General features: G+C 47.3%; 1 protein-coding gene across 13 annotated transcripts in view; it reads right to left on the bottom strand.

The window, feature by feature from the left end:
• The window catches only part of RYR1 (ryanodine receptor 1), a 184,423-nt gene that overhangs the window by 43,110 nt on the left and 120,812 nt on the right, over positions 1-20,501 (bottom strand). For all 13 annotated transcript variants that reach the window (XM_073641635.1, XM_073641639.1, XM_073641642.1 and 10 more), the window contains 14 exons: positions 19,330-19,470; positions 19,077-19,240; positions 16,023-16,101; positions 15,854-15,943; positions 15,524-15,667; positions 14,717-14,797; positions 14,484-14,559; positions 14,195-14,318; positions 13,305-13,420; positions 12,863-12,930; positions 3,096-3,217; positions 2,790-2,839; positions 1,926-1,986; positions 1,597-1,835 (listed from right to left, as the gene is read on the bottom strand). In XM_073641635.1, coding sequence (XP_073497736.1) covers positions 1,597-1,835; positions 1,926-1,986; positions 2,790-2,839; positions 3,096-3,217; positions 12,863-12,930; positions 13,305-13,420; positions 14,195-14,318; positions 14,484-14,559; positions 14,717-14,797; positions 15,524-15,667; positions 15,854-15,943; positions 16,023-16,101; positions 19,077-19,240; positions 19,330-19,470 — 1,555 coding nt within the window. The remainder of the gene's footprint in view (positions 1-1,596; positions 1,836-1,925; positions 1,987-2,789; positions 2,840-3,095; positions 3,218-12,862; positions 12,931-13,304; positions 13,421-14,194; positions 14,319-14,483; positions 14,560-14,716; positions 14,798-15,523; positions 15,668-15,853; positions 15,944-16,022; positions 16,102-19,076; positions 19,241-19,329; positions 19,471-20,501) is intronic.

Here is a 20,501-nt window from a genome sequence, read left to right as displayed (position 1 = left end):
TTGAATTTTGTGTCACCATTTTCTGAGAACCAGAACTTTTTTGTTTTTCTGTTGATGGAGTTGCTTGAGGGATTTTTTTTTCTATGTGCCGAGCTGAATTTATTAATGGCACAAGTTTTGGGTACTAATGACATTTTGATCGCTTTTTATTGCATTTTTTGTGACCGAAAATAGCAATTTTACGATGTTTATTATAGATGATAAGCCATTCTATATTTTGAGGTATCCGACGTTTACAAGCAAGTAAAAAAAAAAATAAAAAAAAAGATTTTTATTATTTCTTTATTTCTAAATGGGGAAATTTTTCTATTATTTAAAAACTTTTCTTTTAACATAAGCTAATCTGCAGCACATCAGAAGCAAAATCTACATGTGTTATATGCTGATTTTGCTGGGAATGATGAGATTCTACATTGAAAAGGACAAATGCGTTTTGAAAAGCAGCAAAATTTAACATGCTGTGGATTTAAAATCAGCACCGCAGGTCAATTTCCACTTAGAAAAAAGTCTGCAGCATGTGAGTGACATTTACAAAATCTAATTTGCTTGCCTCGTACTGTATAAGTGCTGCAGATTTTACTTGCGCAAATCAGAATTGAAGTTAAAATTTGCAGCAATTCTGTCCCATGTCGAAAGAACATCCACTATGTAGAAGGGGATTCTTTACTCTAAGAGCAGTGACACTATGAAACATTTTGCCAGAGCGAGCTGTTATAGTAAAATCAAGTTGAAAAGGGGCCTGAAATTATATCTTAAGTGTAATAATATTACCAGTTAAAGGTATTAGATTTATGGAGATAAGTCTTTAGTCCAGGGATTTGGAGTTAGGGAAATTGGCTCATGGAGGCGACATTATTGGTATGAGAGCTATCATATTAATCTGCTATTCTGTAATGTGTAATGTGCTGACAGTACTCTCAGTGACTGTGGCCTTTTGACCAGAGAAACACTTATTCTTGCTTATTATACTGGATTTTACCATTTCATTTGTGACAGTACTCCAAGACACTGTGGCTTTTTCACCAAAGAAACAATGATTCTTGCTTATTTCTTGGAATTTACCATTTCATTTGTGACAGGACTCCAAGAGACTGTGGCGTTTTGACCAAAGAAACAATGATCCTTGCTTATTTCTTGGAATTTACCATTTGATTTGTGACAGTACTCCAAGAGACTGTGACTTTTTGACATTAATTAAAACAGTGATTGTTGCTTATTTACTCGAATTTACATGCCCAAAATTTGAACTGTATGAACTGCTTGATATAAACGCTGTCTTTGGAACAAGAGTCATATTGACCTGACACTTAAGTGTGTTATCTGTATGCTCTTTGGACGTACCTACTGAACTCAATCGGAAAAGGTGACCCTTTGTGGAGTAGGTCGGGCTACTCTAACACTGGAGAATAGGCTCACCTGTAGGGTTTTTTTGGCACTGCAAACTATGTTATTATAAAAATCACATTGGTAAGTCTATATGGTTGGGAATAGTATTTGAGGTTTCTTAACTCCATACAAATTCTATTTCTTTCAGCCTATTGTGTTTGACATGAACTTTTTTGATGACCCTTCCCAACATCAAAACCAGTAACTTACATATAACATCATCTCCAAATTGATGTTGAGCAATGTGCTCAAAAAGCGATGTCAGAACTGGCAAAAGGGCCACTGTGGTGTAATTGATATTCTGGAATACACCCTTGACCTGAGTTTTGGACTGAGAAACCTTTCCAAGTTTTAGATTCTCCACCATCTTCTCAATGTCCTCAGATGCACCCTCAAAGAAGGAACGTAAACCAGCCTTGACTATCTCCGGGCCAGACTTCATTACTGTCCTGTAGAGAAGGTTAATTTAGAGACATGTGAGAGATGAGATGAATAAAATATGGTAATTATGCTGATATATACAACATTTGCATAGTCACCTGGCATCCAGAGAACGTGCCAAGATGTGCAGACAGTTGACAACAGCTGAAGAATCAGTTCCTGTGGGAATATTGGGAGACATTAATTTAGTAGAAACTCGTATATCCCTTAAAGGAAACCTGTCAGCAAAATTTATCCCTAAATAAATCTGCCACCACTATTGGTGACCTGAAAACCTCTTTCTTAAGATAGAACTATTAGGCAGTTGTTGCACCACATACCTTTTAAATGGTACTAATAAAAGCTCCAGTGCAAAATGAAAATGTAGACTCGAGTCCACTGGGCGTATCCTGACCGTCTAGGAATCCTGATCAATGTTCGTTAATCCCAATTCCTGGTCTTAGAACTGGTACATGTGCCGAATCTTTGACTTTGCATGGATAGACTGATGTATTTTGGTCTGTACATGCAGCAGTCCCAAGCTCAATTCCGGCGCATACGCAAGCCAAAGTTGGTTACTTGCTCTGCGCATGCGTTTGGTTTTCAGCTCTACTATACAAATGTCAGATTTTGTGCAACCTCTTGATGTGGATGTAGGTGATATCCACAATAATGGAATGACCAGGGACTGGCTTAGTAAAAATTGACCGGGACACTTAAAGGAGACCAGATATGCTTAAGGTATGTGTTACCTCAAGAAAGATCCTTTCTGGTGACAAATGGTGGGAACGGTTTACAGGGATAACAGGTTTCCTCTAACTTGACCCAAGCAAAACTCAAACATTGACAGCTCCCTTCCACACCACAAATCCAGAGGGAAAAATAAACAAGTGGATCCAGTCAGTATGGGGAGGGGGTCAGCTCATGCAGTAAAGATTAGTGGAATGAGAAGACCTTCACAGCAGCAATATATCACTGCTTACCGAACAAAGACACCCGGTGCCGTACCAGAGCAGCCATCTTACAGAAAAGGCTAAGAAGGGTGAGAGAGGCAGGTACAGGGGGAAGGAGGGGAAGAGACAGTGAAAGTGAGTCTAATGTACAGGATACAACAATTCTATAAACCACAATGGGAACTCGTATGTCACCTCAGACCCTACCGTAGATGTCCATTTAGAGAAATCCATATAGGCATATAAAATGTTCTACTCTCTTGCAAATCCCATGCAATACTACGCCTTTCAATCTAACAACCAAGTAATTGTGATGAGCTTGCATTGATCACTAACCTGGCGATCATCTCCTTTTCTTTGTTCGATGCATGTCCACCACTTCCTAGGACCTTCGCTGGTGTGGACAGGAAGTAGAGGCAATGGTTCTTGAAGTATTGGTTGATAAGCGGAAGAAGGATCTGTAGAGTGGAAATATAGCATCATCTAATGACTGCAAATACTTTCTATATGGAGAATATTTGTCTATCAGAAAGTGTGGCGCCCCTGATGGTTCAGTCGCCACAGGGGTACTGCACCTCAGCTTGAGGTGTGGTATCTCCTCTTTCAGGTAAGGATGGAGCATCTCTCAGGACCCCACTTCACCATTAAACACTACACCACTCCTGTCCTGAAGGGGGCCTAAATGCACCAGGGTGCTGCCCTGGCCCGGGATAGAGGGGATGGGGGGAACCAAAGATAGGAGGAACCATGTAGTGGGTGAGGGTGGAGGACACACTTTTAGGAAACATTTATTCATTCATATTTAATCTACGGCCATCTTAAGTTCAAGATCTTTTTGATTGTGGTCTTCGTCTTTGATTGTGGTCTTCTGCCAGAGTTCAGCAAAAGTCTGCAGCGGACTGAAGATACACGGTCCTCGTACTCTGGCCTTGAGATGAGGAGTGGGTCAGAGTTAACCACTGTCTCTACCCGGTCAAGGTCCCGACCTAAGAAGGCCTTGGAGGGGAGCGGAGGAGATAGGCTCCACAGGCAAAAGGATCCCAGGGGGATACGGACGGAGGGGAGTCGCCACCTGTATTCTTTACTCTGGCCTAGTCAGAGGGATTCCTGCTGCAAGATGGGTGACCGGCCCCCGATATCTGACTTTGTTACTTCAAGTCTCAGTCAGAAAAGCCCGGAGGCTTAGTGAATCCCAAAGGGATACGGACGGAGCGGCCTACGCCACCTGTATCTCTTACACTGCGTTTATCCAGTGGGACCCGGCCTTACACCACGTTCGTACCACACACAATCAGGAGAAGGCTCAGTGGGAGAACTTACAAAGGAGAGGAACACACACCAGAGGGGTCTCGACAGGTGCTCCTGATCTACCTGGAAAGTGCTGAACCCCCTTCCCGGTGGCCGCAGTACGCCGTGTGTAGCGGAGAGAAGCTTTGCGGCTGAAAGTACATCTGAAAGTGAGTAAAGACCCGGATGACTTCATACACCGCCTCAGCCTGTTATTTCCTCCGCGGCACTGCACCCACCATTCCTCCTCACGCTGTCCTGAGGCCTGCTCCGCCTGTGGGGAGCCGTCCCATCTTATCTGCCCCTAACACCAGCCTCAGTGGACTGTAGCAGCGCTGGTGTCCATCACCAGGAACCGCAGGTGGCGTAGTCGAAAAATACCACTCAACCTTGAAAGCCCAATAATTTTTATGTGACAGCCCTGGGCACGGAACGGGTCCAGGCTACGACAGCATCCCCCCCGTAACACCTACACTGACCCGGCTCCGAGTAACCCCAAAGCTCAGGGAGGGCGTCACAACTTGGCGTAGTTGGCAGGATATCGTGCCCGCAGCAACGGAAGAAGGTAATCCCCATTGCCGACGGGTACTGTGCGCCTTTTCACAAAAAGACTGTCGTTTCACACTCATGTGGCGCCCGCCCAAGAAGAATGGACGCCATTATGTGCAAAAACAACAGCAACCAAAGTCCTCCCATCATGGGCCTGGCTCCCCAATGGCACGAAAAGTGCAGACCGCCCCCTCCAGCAGAGACAGTCCGCATAGTAGTGTCCGTCAAGACGGATGGGACGTCCCAAGGAGTGCCCGTCAGTCAGCCGCCCTGGAGCCGCCCCAAAAGAAGGAGGAGAAACAGACAGCACCCAGCAGCAAAGATGGAAGCAGCAAAGGAGATGTCCTCCGTCGCTGGCCCACCTGCTGCTACCTCCCTCGGTATGGAGGGAATCCACCTGACCGCGGAGGAGACCGAGTTCCTCCGTGGTGAATCGGAGGACCTGACCCGGAGGGTCGCAGAGGCCCAGCGACTGGCCGCCACAGAGTGGAGAGAGGATGTGTTGCGGAGGATCCGGGACCGCCGCCAGAGCTTGTCACGCCTGTCAAGTGAGGCTCCAGCCCAGGCGGAGGAAGCCCAGGAGGCCCTGTGCAGCCCAGTACGGGTAAGGCAAAACCCCTATCCCGGGCGCGGGACGCACTGAAGCCCTCCTAAGTATCCTGCCGGCACCCCTATCCCTGGGCGCTGTTGTATGGGAGCAGTTCCTGGCTGCAGAGGCCGAGGCCCAAGCCACCGCCACAGTCGGGGACCTGTTAAGCCTCCCGACCCCCAATCCGGAAACGCCTGCACTAACTTGGGTGACCACCTGCCCCAACCCGGACTGGGCCGCATCAACAGAGTGCACGCAGCAAATCCCGTTACTGCCGCTGCCCGCGCCATCGGTCGCTTGCCCGGCTGCAGAAGAGTTTGCCTGGGATAACCAGGGGGGCGACCTGATGGGCTTCCCCCGGGAAACCAAAGCTGAAGCGCGGAGGCGGGAGGAGACGTGCCGAAAGGAACTTCTCCAGTATGAGAAAGAGCGACGGGAGAAGCGGGTCCGCTGTGAGCGCCTGGAGGTGCGCGCCAAGGCTGCAAAAGCGCAGGCCCACCAGGCGGAGGCCACCCGTCCCAGCCCCCCGGGAAGAAGGCGTTATTGTACGCTTCCACCAGGTGGCCTCAGCCTGTTATTTCCTGCGCGGCACTGCACCCACCATTCCTCCTCACACCGCCTGTGGGGAGCCGTCCCATCTTAGCTGCCCCTAACACCAGCCTCAGTGGACTGTAGCAGCGCTGGTGTCCATCACCAGGAACCACAGGTGGCGTAGTCAAAAAATACCACTCAACCTTGAAAGGAACGGGTCCAGGCCACGACTGCATCCCCCCCGTAACACCTACACCGACCCGGCTCCGAGTAACCCCAAAGCTCAGGGAGGGCGTCACAAAAGCATGATCAGTAATGTTTTACCCAACTCCCTGTCCATCTCAAAAGATCACTTCCTATCCAGAAAACTACCTTAATACAATGTCTTGAAATATTTTGACGCGCCCCCTGGGCCATATTCTTTAAGGGGAATATCCGGAGCCGGATCAGGTGGGAGTTGTAGTCTTCCGAGTGGCTGTGACCCGGTCCGTGCCCAGGGTGTCAAACTCAGTTGTATGTGGCAGTCCTACAGATGTTATAAGTTCTTTATCGTCGACTACGCCACCCGTTGTATTGCGGTCACTATGGCCGCCGCTGCAGCAGGGTCCGCTGAGGCTGATGGTGTAGGTGCAGCTTTTGGTGGTATAACCCCCAACGGGTGGGTTATAGCCTCAGGGGGTCAGGTGCAGAGGATGGGGGTTGTGGTGGTGCAGCATAGGTGTTAAAGGAAGACAGAGTCGGGTTGTGCAGTTTAGGGTATTTACTCACTGCTGATGTTCCGGTCACTCCAGCTTCAAGTGACCACCCGAGCCGTGCTGCGTCCACCAGGTCCTGGATCCAGCCAACCCCCAAGCGAGTCCGGAGCGTGACCCTGAGCTCTCCTTCTGTCCTTTCTCTGGCCGTCCCCACTAGTGATCCACCCAGGTCCAGCTCCCTCGGGCCTTCTGTTGGGTGACCCTTGGCCTTGGGTTCCCTGACCCTCCACGTGGTATGCCTTCATGGTGGATGTGGTGGGTGGCCGTGGCAGACGCTGCCCACGGCCTCCGGTCTCTGGCTGGGGTGTGTTTTTGCCCCCACCAGCTTGGGTTCCGGTACCCTGATGCCGACTCTTCACCCGTGGATTGGATTTGGGGTCTTAGAGTCCTCTCTTCTGCTTCCCCCTCTGGGTCTCTCTTGCTTTCTCCTCTCTCTCTCTTTGGATCTGCTCTGCTCCTCTTCCTGTGACTCCTCTGCAAAGGCTGACTGACTGACTCTGTTCTTTGATGGTGCCCACCTTATATACACCCTCTATGTGTGAGCTCAGGTGACCAGCACCCAATGAGCTCCTATCTTTACCCAGGCTGCTCCCCCTATCTGCCCCTACACTACTTGGGATGTACCACCCCCCTCCCACTCCAGCCAGGAACAGACTCGGTCGTACCTGCACATTTCTAAGTGGGAGTACCGTTGGTCTGTTCCTCGGAAATGGGATGTGTGTAGTGCATGCAGCCTACCGAGCTCAGTTCCACACTCCATCCTTACCCGGGAGTGGAATATCACACCTCTGGATTGAGGTGCAATACCCCTGTAGCAGCCGAATCCTCAGGGTGCTACATCCCCCCCTGGTAAATCACAGCACGTCCTCGGGCTGTAAGACATAACACCAAAAACATACAAATTTTTGCATAAACATATAAAACATATAAAACAACATATATTAGCAGATAAAACATTCTCGTCGCCTCTGGCTCCTCCTCCGGTCACTGTGCAACGTGTGACCGGGTAAAGTGCGACAGTCTCTCTGGAAAACTGGTTTTCCTATAAAACCGGTAGGGGGCGCTTTAGGACGCGCAACTATATACAGGGATATGGCCGCTCTCAGTCCTCGGTCAGTGGGATTTAGGGGTTAAACGGGTAACAGTTCACACTTGTTGGTCCCAACGGGGACTATTTTTAGCAACAGCAACAGTTTCAGTTTCAGTTTATGGTGCCCCGACGGGCAACTATATACAGCTCCTGCTTCGCTGTACTTAACGACGGCGTCCTCCTGCTCTTTCTTTATTGTTACCTTTGGCTCTAGTTTCAGACCCGTCCGGGTCCTCTTGTTCTTCCTCCTCACACCGCAGCTCTTCCTCCGTCAGACGATGCACATGGAGGGCGTAGGGTCCTTTGGCACACTTGTGCCGGGTGAAAGTGACCTCGTCCCCGATGTAAAGGTCACGACCTCTGTGTCCCTCCGGTAGGTGGGACTCAACGTCTCTCCTGGTCACGAAGACGTCGCCTAGGGTGCGGTGGTCTCGGATGAAGCCCCACCCATGCTGCATATTAAACTTTATCACAGTCCCGGTGGTGCGGGGACTATGCACTGCACGGGGGTCTCTCCTGGCCCGGCTCTTCTGCTCCGCGCTCCTTACTTGAGCTTGCTGTTCCCGGACCCGCCTCTCTCTCCGCTCCCTCTCAAAGTCCTCGAGCTGTTGGCGGCAGCACTCAGCACGCTCCGCTGCAGCTGCCCGAGTCTCCTGAGTGAACCCCATGAGATCTTCTCCGGTGGGGTCCCACTCGAACTGCGCTTCTGCTAGCGGGGGCGAGATCCTCTTTACGGGCTTTGGAGCCGTGATCAGGGGTTCATCCAGGGGTCTCTCTCTCCGGAGTCGGGGATGGTGGAACTCCGGTGGCCATATAAATGGCTGCCCATCCGGGCACGTATGCTGGGCGTACAGGTCCTCTCCCAGATGCGGCACTTTAGGTCTTATGGGCGCGGTGGTGTTAGCGCCCGGGTTGCCCGGGCCTTGCGGCCAGGCCTGGGGTATCTGGAAGGTGAAGGGCACCGTAAGGACGGCGGCGCCCTGTGCTACTTGGCCCTGCGACCAGGCCGGGGGCTCCGCGGAGGTAGGGGGCGCTGTTGGTATTGCGGCGCCCGGGGGTACTAGGCCTTGCGACCAGGCTGGTGGTACTTCCTGCTTGGTCACGCCCGGGGTCGAGGCGTGTGACGTCACAGGGGTCGCGGCTCCCGTTTGAGGCCTAGTCTGCGGCGGTGACGTTGCAGCGACGGGCACGGCAGGATAGACTTCGGGCTCTGCGACGGGGAGCTGGGGCAGGTTCGCGGTTTCCCGGTTTGGGGTATAGACGTCCCCTTTACCTGCCTCCACTCGTTCGGCTCCCTTCTCGGCGCCGTCTCCGGCCTTCAGTCCTCCCGCGCCATCCTCAGAGGCGGTCTGTCTCCTCGTCTCGGGTGGCGTGCTCCGCTGACAGGTCTCGGTCTGCTGGGCCATCTCACGGCTCCACTCCGCCAACGCCTCTCGCTGCACCCGGGCCATCCTCCTTGCGAGGCCCTCCAGAGCGGTCTGCGCACACTCCCGGTCTCGGGGGAGCTGTGCTAGGACCTCCACTAGGCCTAGTGGGGTCGTTGTTTCCAGCAGGCTCCTGACCAACGGGTCGGTGCTGCTCTGCTCTTCTACAGTTGTTTCCAGCAGGCTCCTGGCCAGCGGGCCGGTGCTGCTCTGCTCTCCCTCTTCTGTTTCTAGCAGGCTCCTGGCCAACGGGCCGGTGCTGCTCTGCTTTCTCGCCATCTCCGGGTAAGCTCCTCCGATATTCTTCTCCCGGCTTCTTGCCTCCGGGTGCGCTCGCTCTAGACTGCTCCAGGCGACACCCATCTTTGCTCTCTCCTTTCGTCTCCTCCCACCTCGAGGGCGGTCCCGGGGCCACTTGGTGACTGTCAGCTCCAGGGGCTGTTCTTTCACGCTGACAGACACCTCTAGCATCACAGTCTCTGTTGGTGGGGGCGGTTTCCACTTTTGGCGCCATTTTCGGTCCTGGCCCACGATGGGAGGCGGCCTCTCACCACCCTCTGGCACGCCCATAATGGCGTCCGCTCTTCCAAGGCGGGAAACCTTTGGAAATGGCGGGAATCGCTTCCCAGTGGCGGGAAACTCTGCAGATGGCGGGAAAAAGCTGTTAATGGCGGACAACCGGCAGGAATCGATCTGTGATGGAGTCCGATGGCGGGGACCCTCCGGAACCGGCAGGAGACTTCTTTTTGAGGTAAACTCGCACTTTTCTTCAGGCACGCAGTACCCGGGTGTTGCGGGCACGTAATCCTGCCGACTACGCCAAAGTTGACGCGCCCCCTGGGCCATATTCTTTAAGGGGAATATCCGGAGCCGGATCAGGTGGGAGTTGTAGTCTTCCGAGTGGCTGTGACCCGGTCCGTGCCCAGGGTGTCAAACTCAGTTGTATGTGGCAGTCCTACAGATGTTATAAGTTCTTTATCGTCGACTACGCCACCCGTTGTATTGCGGTCACTATGGCCGCCGCTGCAGCAGGGTCCGCTGAGGCTGATGGTGTAGGTGCAGCTTTTGGTGGTATAACCCCCAACGGGTGGGGTATAGCCTCAGGGGGTCAGGTGCAGAGGATGGGGGTTGTGGTGGTGCAGCATAGGTGTTAAAGGAAGACAGAGTCGGGTTGTGCAGTTTAGGGTATTTACTCACTGCTGATGTTCCGGTCACTCCAGCTTCAAGTGACCACCCGAGCCGTGCTGCGTCCACCAGGTCCTGGATCCAGCCAACCCCCAAGCGAGTCCGGAGCGTGACCCTGAGCTCTCCTTCTGTCCTTTCTCTGGCCGTCCCCACTAGTGATCCACCCAGGTCCAGCTCCCTCGGGCCTTCTGTTGGGTGACCCTTGGCCTTGGGTTCCCTGACCCTCCACGTGGTATGCCTTCGTGGTGGATGTGGTGGGTGGCCGTGGCAGACGCTGCCCACGGCCTCCGGTCTCTGGCTGGGGTGTGTTTTTGCCCCCACCAGCTTGGGTTCCGGTACCCTGATGCCGACTCTTCACCCGTGGATTGGATTTGGGGTCTTAGAGTCCTCTCTTCTGCTTCCCCCTCTGGGTCTCTCTTGCTTTCTCCTCTCTCTCTCTTTGGATCTGCTCTGCTCCTCTTCCTGTGACTCCTCTGCAAAGGCTGACTGACTGACTCTGTTCTTTGATGGTGCCCACCTTATATACACCCTCTATGTGTGAGCTCAGGTGACCAGCACCCAATGAGCTCCTATCTTTACCCAGGCTGCTCCCCCTATCTGCCCCTACACTACTTGGGATGTACCACCCCCCTCCCACTCCAGCCAGGAACAGACTCGGTCGTACCTGCACATTTCTAAGTGGGAGTACCGTTGGTCTGTTCCTCGGAAATGGGATGTGTGTAGTGCATGCAGCCTACCGAGCTCAGTTCCACACTCCATCCTTACCCGGGAGTGGAATATCACACCTCTGGATTGAGGTGCAATACCCCTGTAGCAGCCGAATCCTCAGGGTGCTACAATTTCATAACTTCAAACATTCTTCCTTGGCTGACCGCCTGCACTGTGCTATTGTGAGAATGTCATGAGTTCTTTTATGAAATGGTTAAAGGAAATGTGACAGAAAATCAGAAAATTACCTGTTTTAATCAGTTTTCTATGTTAACTGTATAAAATGGTTTGTTCATGTAATATTATCTATATTGAAAAAAAAAATTAATTCTTACAAACTTTCAAACTGGGCTTTATACTAGACTCATACTTTCTGTTCTGTACAGAAGACATTTTAGTAGTCTTATTATAATCACAGACAGGACGTACATAACACAGGCTCCAGCATTCATCATAAGTAATGTCACAGCTCACCTCCTCCTATACAATGACTGATAACACCCCTATATACAGTATATAACATAGGATCCACCATTCACTATAGGTGATGTCACAGCTCACCTCCTCCTCCTGTACAATGACTGATAACACCTCTATATACAGTATATAACATAGGACCCACCATTCACTATAGGTGATGTCACAGCTCACCTTCTCCTCCTGTACAATGACTGATAACACCTCTATATACAGTAGATAACACAAGATATACCAATCACAATAGGTAATGTCACAGCTCACCTCCTCCTCCTGTACAATGACCTTTGCCTAGATTAGAGAATGCTCAGATAAAACTTCTATACAAACATATAGAATATAAGTCAGTCTATTGCTGTTTTTGTCCTTGTGCAGAAAGCAGGAGTCTAATATCAGGCCCAGTGGCTAATGTGAAAATTTCAAAATGTTTGATACATGATAGTAAAATGAAAAAAAAATATGAAAAATATTTAAAAACATGCATTTAACATAAAATAAAATTTAAACTATGTCATTTTCTGATGACAAATACCCTTTAAATCTGTTAGAAAAGCAAATTCGGTCATAAACGTCACAATTTTGATGCAAAGGAGGAAAAGGGAAATAGGAGAGTCAGCTCACCGGTAGATGCAGATACTCAGTCCATGTGGATATCGCAAGGAAACGCCCTGGTTAGGGTTGGATAAATGCAGTCAAGCAAAAAGGTAGAATATCCAGCGATAAAAATAAAAATATCTTCCTTAATTGAAATTCATATAAAAAGTCCTGTATTGTGGACAAACACCAACCACCAGACAGACCAGCCCGATCGACGCGTTTCGACTTTATTTAGTCTTAATCATGATTAAGACTAAATAAATGATTAAGACTAAATAAAGTCGAAACGCGTGATCGGGCTGGTCTGTCTGGTGGTTGGTGTTTGTCCACAATACAGGACTTTTTCTATGAATTTCAATAAAGGAAGATATTTTTATTTCTATCGCTGGATATTCTACCTTTTTGTTTGACTACCATTTTGATGGAGATCCAGATGACTTATTTAGGACATGTCTGTTGGGCCAAGGAGAACTGTAAGGAGATGGATGTTAGAGGATGAATTTTTCCTTGTGATTTCCTCAGAGCCGGATTGAGATTTGGTTGTTCAGTATTTTGAGCTGGATGTCATCATGTTAGCCATTTCCTAAATCCCTGCTCTTCTTTATGAGTATTTGGCGATGGTTGGTAATCACAATCTGCTCTATTATTTGCTGCTTTGGGTATTTCAATTCTTCAATTTTAGATTTTTACTGAGCAGTAAATGGCTTTTTCTTGATCCGGGGCAATTTTTCTGTTCAAAGCCCCAGTTCAGGATGTAAATGCCCTGGCCAAAGCAGAGTAGCCAATTGGCACCCCACATGGGACACCCAGCATATGAGGCACATGCCTCCATTACTCTTTGCCCCATAGCTTTGCCCCAGTACATAGATATAGTCAAAAAGTGTAAAAAAAAAGTATAAAAGCACACAAACCTTTGCAAAGAACTTGATTTCCCGCTCATGAGGGGATTTCTCTACTCGGCCACTGCTGACAACAGCCTCTGAAACGTCAAAATTGAGAAATTTCTAGACAAATTTTTCCAAGTCAAGACTTAGCACACCAAGAACACCAGAACCACAAGACAATAATAGGGATTGGGAAAATGTTGATGCCAGAAAACTCTAGTGATGAGTTATTTTCCCTGAAATTGAAAGGATTGGGCATGTTGAAATCGAACGGCCCAAACCATCTCTTCCCCTTATATATTATTTAGTGAGCTGTTGCCGCCGAAAGCGGTGGTTACGCCCAAAATTTATCTGAGTATGGCCCCTTAAGAAATGTTAGCATGTGAATATATTTATAATATTTGGTAGGATTTAGGGTTGCTCCAAAGAGGTGACCATCGCGTAGCTTCACAGTTCACTCTCCTCATACCCAAGTGCGCTATGAACTCTTGGGCTGTGTCCATTAACTTTAGAAGTTTCTGCAGGAAACCATACGCAAAACGTTTTTCAATAGAGGAAGTGTCCAGCTCCATGTCCTTCAGCCCCCTGCAAGAAAAAGAAAAGGTCACCAATGGTTATCAATAACTTTATGTATTCCACCTTCACACTGTCTCAGCTAGTTGTACAGTAAAGGCCTGATTGACGTGATCAATGATATATGATCAAGTTGAATGGCGCTAGTGTAAAGATGACCATAAAAATGTAATTTTCTTACCTGGTGTAAATGCCGCTGTTCTCCTGAATCCGGTGATGTTTTTCATTTCTTCCAGGGCCTCTCTGTTCCTGAGATATGACCTATTATTCCCTGTATATAAATCTAGTCTTCTTAGCCAAGTGGGTGTGATTCTTCTGGATGACCACTCCCAGTTGGATAAGAAGACTAGATTTATGTAGAAGGAAAAAGGGACCATATCTCAGGAACGGAGAGGCGCAGGAACAAAAGAAAAAGATCAACGGATTCAACAGAACAGCATGTAAAAATATACATATTTAAGGCAAGTGACAGATTCTCTTTAAAGACGTTTTATATGAGCCAAATCATATGACGACGAATGATTGTTAATGTGATTGTTTGGTTTCGGTTTGTATGCCGTTAGCAGTCCATTTGTTGCTATAAGTTGCCACTAGTCAACAAATGAGCATTTGCTCGGTCCTCGGCAGATTATTGCCATAATTTCCAACTCTTGTTTGGCTGATTATCTGCCCATGTAAAAGTTCCTTCACTCAAGACTTTGGCTGCTGCGTTACAACACTTGGGCCTATCAGTAAAAATGAAGTCCCATACGATGGGAACTCCATCAACTCTCCTGTCATACCAACCTGGTCACAGCATAACCATTAATCTGGAGGAATTTTAGAAGTTCCTGTGCTTTTTCTCTGTCTCGAGCCTTCTCTTTGGCGGTCAGAGTATCATAGGGTACAAGTAAGGGATGGGTTCCTCCTCCTGTAAACCAAGATCATTTGCATTTAAAATTAGGCAGAAAACAGAAACCAAATAAGATCCAAATAGATAAAACTAGAAGTGGATAATTATGAAGAAGCACTGATGAAGGGTTGGATGGATAGAAACTAACATAAAACTTTATAACTGAGGCTTTTCTGTTCTTACCTTTGGCCTCCAGCTCATGTTTTTTCTTACGCCCCCATGTGTTATGATAATTTTCTGCCAGTTGCTCAGCCATTGACTGAAATAGGAATAACAAAGAATAAAGGTGCGTTATCTACAATTTTATAAAGGACTCATAATATTGTTTCTCTGGGGACATCGTCAATGTATCTAGAAATGTCATACTTGTTCAGTCTGTGATATTAAATCTGAATGGCTTAAAATTATATTCTTACCTGAAGCTCTCTGGAAATAGTAATTCCAGTCAGGTCCATGGGAGTAGGGCTGAAGGTCTGTACGGCGGGATCATAGGTTTGCTGGAAGGTATGGAAAGCAGAATGGTAAAATAATGTTATAGAGATAGAAAGTAGGAAAGGAACAGAAAGGAAAGGAACAAAAAGGAATGAACGTAAAGAAAAGGAAAGGAAATGAAGAAAAGGAAAGGAAAAAAGGAAAGACAAGGAACGAAAAGGAAAGAAAAAGAACAGAAAGGAACAAAAAACAACGAAGATGAAAGAAAACGAAGAAAAAGGAAAGAAAAGGTACGGAAAGTTACGAAAAGAAGATGAACGGAAAGAAGAGAAACAGAAAGCAACAAAAATGAACGAAAAGGAAAGAAAGGGGGAAAAAAGGAAAGAAAAGGAAGGAAAAGAAAATAAAAGGAACAGAAAGGAAATAAAAGGAACAGAAAGGAACAGAAAGCAATGAAAAAGAGAGAAAAGGAAAGTAAGAAAAAAAAAGGCAGCATTTTTCCATAAAAAGATGGGTGCAAAGCCTCCAAGGTTATCACCAAAAACCTCTTACATATAGAAAACTACAAAAAATGGGGGCAGCAATCAAAATCAGATGATGAAAAAAATGGATTTTTATTAACCCAAGTGACATTTCTGCTCATAATGCCAGAGCTTGAGAAAGGATCTACTATTGAGCCGAAATGTTGCATGGGCTAATTACTATGTATTTTTTCATCATCTGATTTTGGAGTGCTGCCCAGAATTTTTTGGAGTTTTTCAATATATAGATATGAGATAGATAGATTTTACCTGGGCACTTTGAGAGATTTTCCGTGATTTCGTCTTCTTTTCAGTCCTGTCTTCTTCTCCCTCTCGGGCTTTTTCCACCATCCATTCCCACGCTATCATGGCTTTCAGTGACTCTTTGATCGGCCAGCGGTAGATCTCCTTGTCCTGTTAATTGGACATTGTATAATGTGAATCCATTTGTGATTTACATTTTTAACCATCCAGACAATACAGCGATGGATAAACCATTTTTAGTTCATCGTCAATTTCTGGTTAATTTCTTAAGCTCGATGAGAGAAATCCGAGGCACAACCTCATCAAACCATCTAATATTTAGAAATTTAGACTTACCTTTTCAGAAAAGGTTTTGTAGGGGCGCAACATGGGATGTGTTTTGGCTTCTTCGTCCTCCCTCTCTCCATAGGACCAGTTATTTTGGATCTAAAGCAAAGTACAACATTTACCAGGAGCAATTCTCATGTAGACCTCATAGTACCGAATACAAGGAAGACTTCCTTACCTTCTCGAAAGCCCACTTGTCATGAGTGTACTCAGCATATTTGTTGATAAAGCCATCCAGCTTTTCAGGAATTATTACACTGCGATATTAAAAATTTATGTCATTTTTGGGTGTACTGATTTTTAATTACTATATACAGCAGGTGAAATGTATTGAACACATCCCCAATTTTCTAAGTCAATATATTTCTAAAGGTGAAATTGACATGAAATTCTCACCAGATGTCGGTAGCAACTCATCCAGTCCAAACAGGTAAAGAAATCATCCATAGATGTCAATAAATTATGTGTAATAAAGAGAAAGTACACAGGAAAAAAGTATTGAACACGCTTACTGAAAAGTATTTAATACTTTGTAAAAAAAAGCCTTTGTTGGTGATGACAACTTCAAGACACCTCCAATGTGGAGAAACTAGTCACAGGCATTGCTCAGGTGTGATTTTGGCCTATTCTTCCACACAAACACTCTTCACATACTGAAGGTCCTATGGGCTCATTCTATGAATTCTGAGCTTTAGTTCGTTCCCTAAATTTTCTATTGGATTCGCATCCGGTGATCGGCTCGGCCATTCTAGTAGCTTTATTTTGTTTCTCTGAAACTAATTGATAGTTTCATTGGCTATGTGTTTCGGATCATTGACTTGCTGAAATGTTCACTCTCATTTCATCTTCATCATCCTGGTAGATGACAGCACATTTTTATGCAGAATGTCTCGGTACATTTTCCCATTCATCCTTCCTTCAATTATATGAAGCTTGCCAGTGCCGTATGCTAAAAAAACAGCCCCACACCATGATGTTCCGATCTCCAAACTTCACTGTTGGTATGGAGTTTTTGGGGTGATATGCAGTGCCCTTTGGCCTCCAAACATGGTGTGTATTATGCCATCCAAAGAGGTCAATTTTGGTCTCATCTGACCAGACTATATTCTCCCAGTATTTCACAGGCTTATCTAAATGTTTTTGAGCAAACTTTAAACGTGCTTGAACATCCTTTTTGTTCATCAGGTGAGTCTTACATGATGAGTGGGCATACATGCCATCGAGGTTGAGTGCATTACTTATAGTTTTCTTTGAAACAATTGTACCTGCTGATTCCAGGTCTTTCTGTAGCTCTCCACAGTTGGTTCTTGACTCTAGGACAACTCTTCTGATAATTATTTTCAATCTTTTGTATGACATCTTGCGGGGATCACCTGGTCGTGGCCAGTTTACGGTGAAATGATGTTCTTTCCACTTCTGGACTATGGCCCCAACACTGCTCTCTGGAATCTTAAGTATTTTAGAAATTCTTCTGTAACCAATAACATCAGTATGTTTTACAACAATAAGGGTACAAAGGTCTTGAGACGCCTCACTGGTTTTACCCATCATGAAATGTTTCTTGGGTGGCTCCTTAGTAATGAGACATCTTTTTATAGGCCATCAGTTGAACCAGCTGACATTTGTCACTAATAGGCAGGATTGCTTTCTAATTACTGATAGATTTCTGCTGGTGTCATGACTTTCCTTGGCTTTTGCACCTCTCTTTCTTCATGTGTTCAATACTGTAGCATCGGCGTCTCTGCCCCGTTCTAGGCAGAGACGCCGTCCCTCTCACCTCCCCGCTCCTGGCGCGGCGACCTCCAGCGCTTCTCTCCCCGCTGCTTCCGGCACGCGCTCCTTCCCCGGCAGTGTGCTTAGGGCGCGCGCGCGCTCCCCCTCTCTTAAAGGGACCGCGCGCGCCGTCCTAAGGAGTCCCCGGCCAATTGCCGGAGGACCTCCCATATAAAAGGCACCTCCTCCAAAATGGAGGTGCCCGAGCAATGTTGTTGCACTGTTCACTACTCTGCTTCAGCCCTCAGGTCCAGTTGCCAGTTACCTGCCAGATACCTGCCAGATTCCTGCCAGTCTGCTGTCTAATTCCTGCCTGATATCCTGCTACCTACCTGCTAGCCTGAGGTCCGACGGTCTGCCTTCCAACTTCTGTCAGTCTGTCTAAGGACCAGCCTGCCCGCTCACCTGGGAGCGCACATCTTCTACCTGCCTGCTTGCCTGAGGTCCGACGGTCTGCCTTCCAACTCCTGTCAGTCTGTCTAAGGACCAGCTTGCCCGCTCACCTGGGAGCGCTCATCTGCTGCCTGTCTGCTAGCCTTCCAGGAGGCTCTGCCGTCACGTTTGACCACCCGCCTGTCCTGAGACTCCTGCCCGCTCACCTGGGAGCGCTCATCTGCTACCTGTCTGTTGGTCTTCCTGGAGGCTCCGCCGTCACATGCTGTGACCACCCGATTATCCAGAGACTCTCGCCTACTCACCTGGGAGCTCACGTCTATCATCTGCCGCCACAGGTCGTACCAATCCTTTATCCAGAGACTGCCCCGGTCACTTGCCGTGACCTCCTGCCCGTTCATCCAGAGACTGCCCCGGTCACTTGCCGTGACCTCCTGCCCGTTCATCCAGAGACTGCCCCGGTCACTTGCCGTGACCTCCTGCCCGTTCATCCAGAGACTGCCCCGGTCACTTGCCGTGACCTCCTGTCCGTTCATTCAGAGACTGTCCCAGTCACCTGCTGTGACTGCCTGCCCGTCTACCCTGGTCGCCACCCGCTCCCTTACAAGGACCGCCCCCTTGTATAGTAGCTCAGAGGTTCCGCCTCCCAGACCCGTTACAAATACTTTTTCCTTGTGTCATTTCTCATTATTACACATACAGTAACTTAATTTATGGATAATATCTATGGATGATTTCTTTGCCTGTGTAGATTGGAAGAGTTGTTACCGACATCTGGTGAGAATTTCATGTCAATAGCACCTTTAGGTATATAGTTATGTGTTTATATGCTTTTGCTTTTCTTATTCAGAGCTCCAAAACTAAATTATTTTAGCCCCAAATAAATGCATTTAAGTAAAAAAAAAATAGAAGCAAAAACATGTCCCCAGAGGTGGACAACCTTTACTTACTCCTTCCTAACATACAGTATTAGTCTATACATAAGTGGGCGATTTCTAGATTCTGTGGATTTCTATGGAAATGCTGCCATCGGAGTACAATTTTTGATATATAGAAGAACACTTACTTTAGGGTCTCCACAGGTTTGGGGTCAAAGTTTCCTTCAGCATCCACAGAAGCCTTCTTCTCAGTCTTTGAGGAGTAGCTGGCATCCACATAGTCGGGTGGTATGGCACCGGCAATAGCACACAGACACGGCATGGTGATCTTATATAGATCAGCATCAAATTTCTGCAAATAAAAAGTTCCAAAAATTTACGAAAAAAAAAACTGAAAAGAAATTTAAAGTTTGGTATATAAAAAAAGTAAAAATTAGTTACCTTATGAGCAAGAGACTCAAATATGCCCCAGAAAAGTTTCCTTGTCAGATGAAGCTCCTCCTCAGAGGACACGCCGTAGTTGGCCCATCCCGTTGGAAGACAGTAGTATTTCCAGCAGCGTTCGTAGTGGTTAGTGAGGAGCTGAAACCAATAGGGAAACTTACTATCTGCAACAACTATGAGTGAATTTATGAAAAGAATTCCCATTTTTGCTCTTTAACTTTTTTTTTCTTTATGCCTATTACCATATGGGTTAATTCATTTCATAATTTCAATGATCAGACTTCTATAGACGCGGCAAGACTAAATATTTTATTTATATTTTACATTTCTTTATTTTTGGATTGGAAAAACAGGAAATGATTCAAACTTAATTTTTTTTATTGCTTGACCTATAAAAATCATGATCTCCTTTGAATCCCACCTATAGGCTGCAAAGATAGCAGCAATAGGGGCTTTCAGCAGGCCCTGGTACCCCGCAAGCAAGTCATGTTGCACCAGAACGAATTCCCACCAGTGCTGCACCACTTAAATGCCTCTGTCAGAGATCGACAGCTGCCTTTAGGCGGTTAACCAGCAGCGATTGGAGCCAGGTAAGATTGCTGCTATTAGAGGCAGGTGCCATCTGTGTAACACAGCCGGCACTTGTCCTCCATGGAGTGGGCTTAGCTCCTGAACCGGTTCTGTACACCCACCCTTGACTTACGACATTCTGAGTCAGTAATGGGTTAGTCAGGGCTAGTCCAAGGGCCTAGCAGAAGGGCTAGTCCAAGTGCCTAGCAGAAGGGCTAGTCCAAGTGCCTAGCAGAAGGGCTAGTCCAAGATCCTAGCAGAAGGGCTAGTCCAAGTGCCTAGCAGAAGGGCTAGTCCAAGGTCTAGAAAACTCATTTTCATATAAGCTATTAGGAAAGTCTGAGTTAATAGAGTGAGTGGGAGGTCTCCAATTCAGGATCTACATCTCTTGGTTAGAGTGTAGAGCAGTTACAAAGAGCGTCTCTCGCTCTGGAGCACCCGTCTTGTCCTGTATTACACAGACAGCCCATTGAGTTGAATTGATAATGTGTAATGCTTAATCTTCCCTGTGGTGGCGCTGCAGCAAATCAAACACTTAATGCCAAGTCTCCTGGTATTCGCTGACGACTGAGTAACAGCACTTTGTGTCCTGCTTTTTT

Source organism: Phyllobates terribilis, unplaced genomic scaffold (assembly GCF_046119375.1).
Source record: "Phyllobates terribilis strain yellow unplaced genomic scaffold, ASM4611937v1 Scaffold_7__3_contigs__length_470593459, whole genome shotgun sequence".
In the NCBI taxonomy this organism is placed as follows: domain Eukaryota; kingdom Metazoa; phylum Chordata; class Amphibia; order Anura; family Dendrobatidae; genus Phyllobates; species Phyllobates terribilis.
Note: the sequence above shows the minus strand (reverse complement) of the source record. Positions and strands in the feature narration are given on the sequence as shown.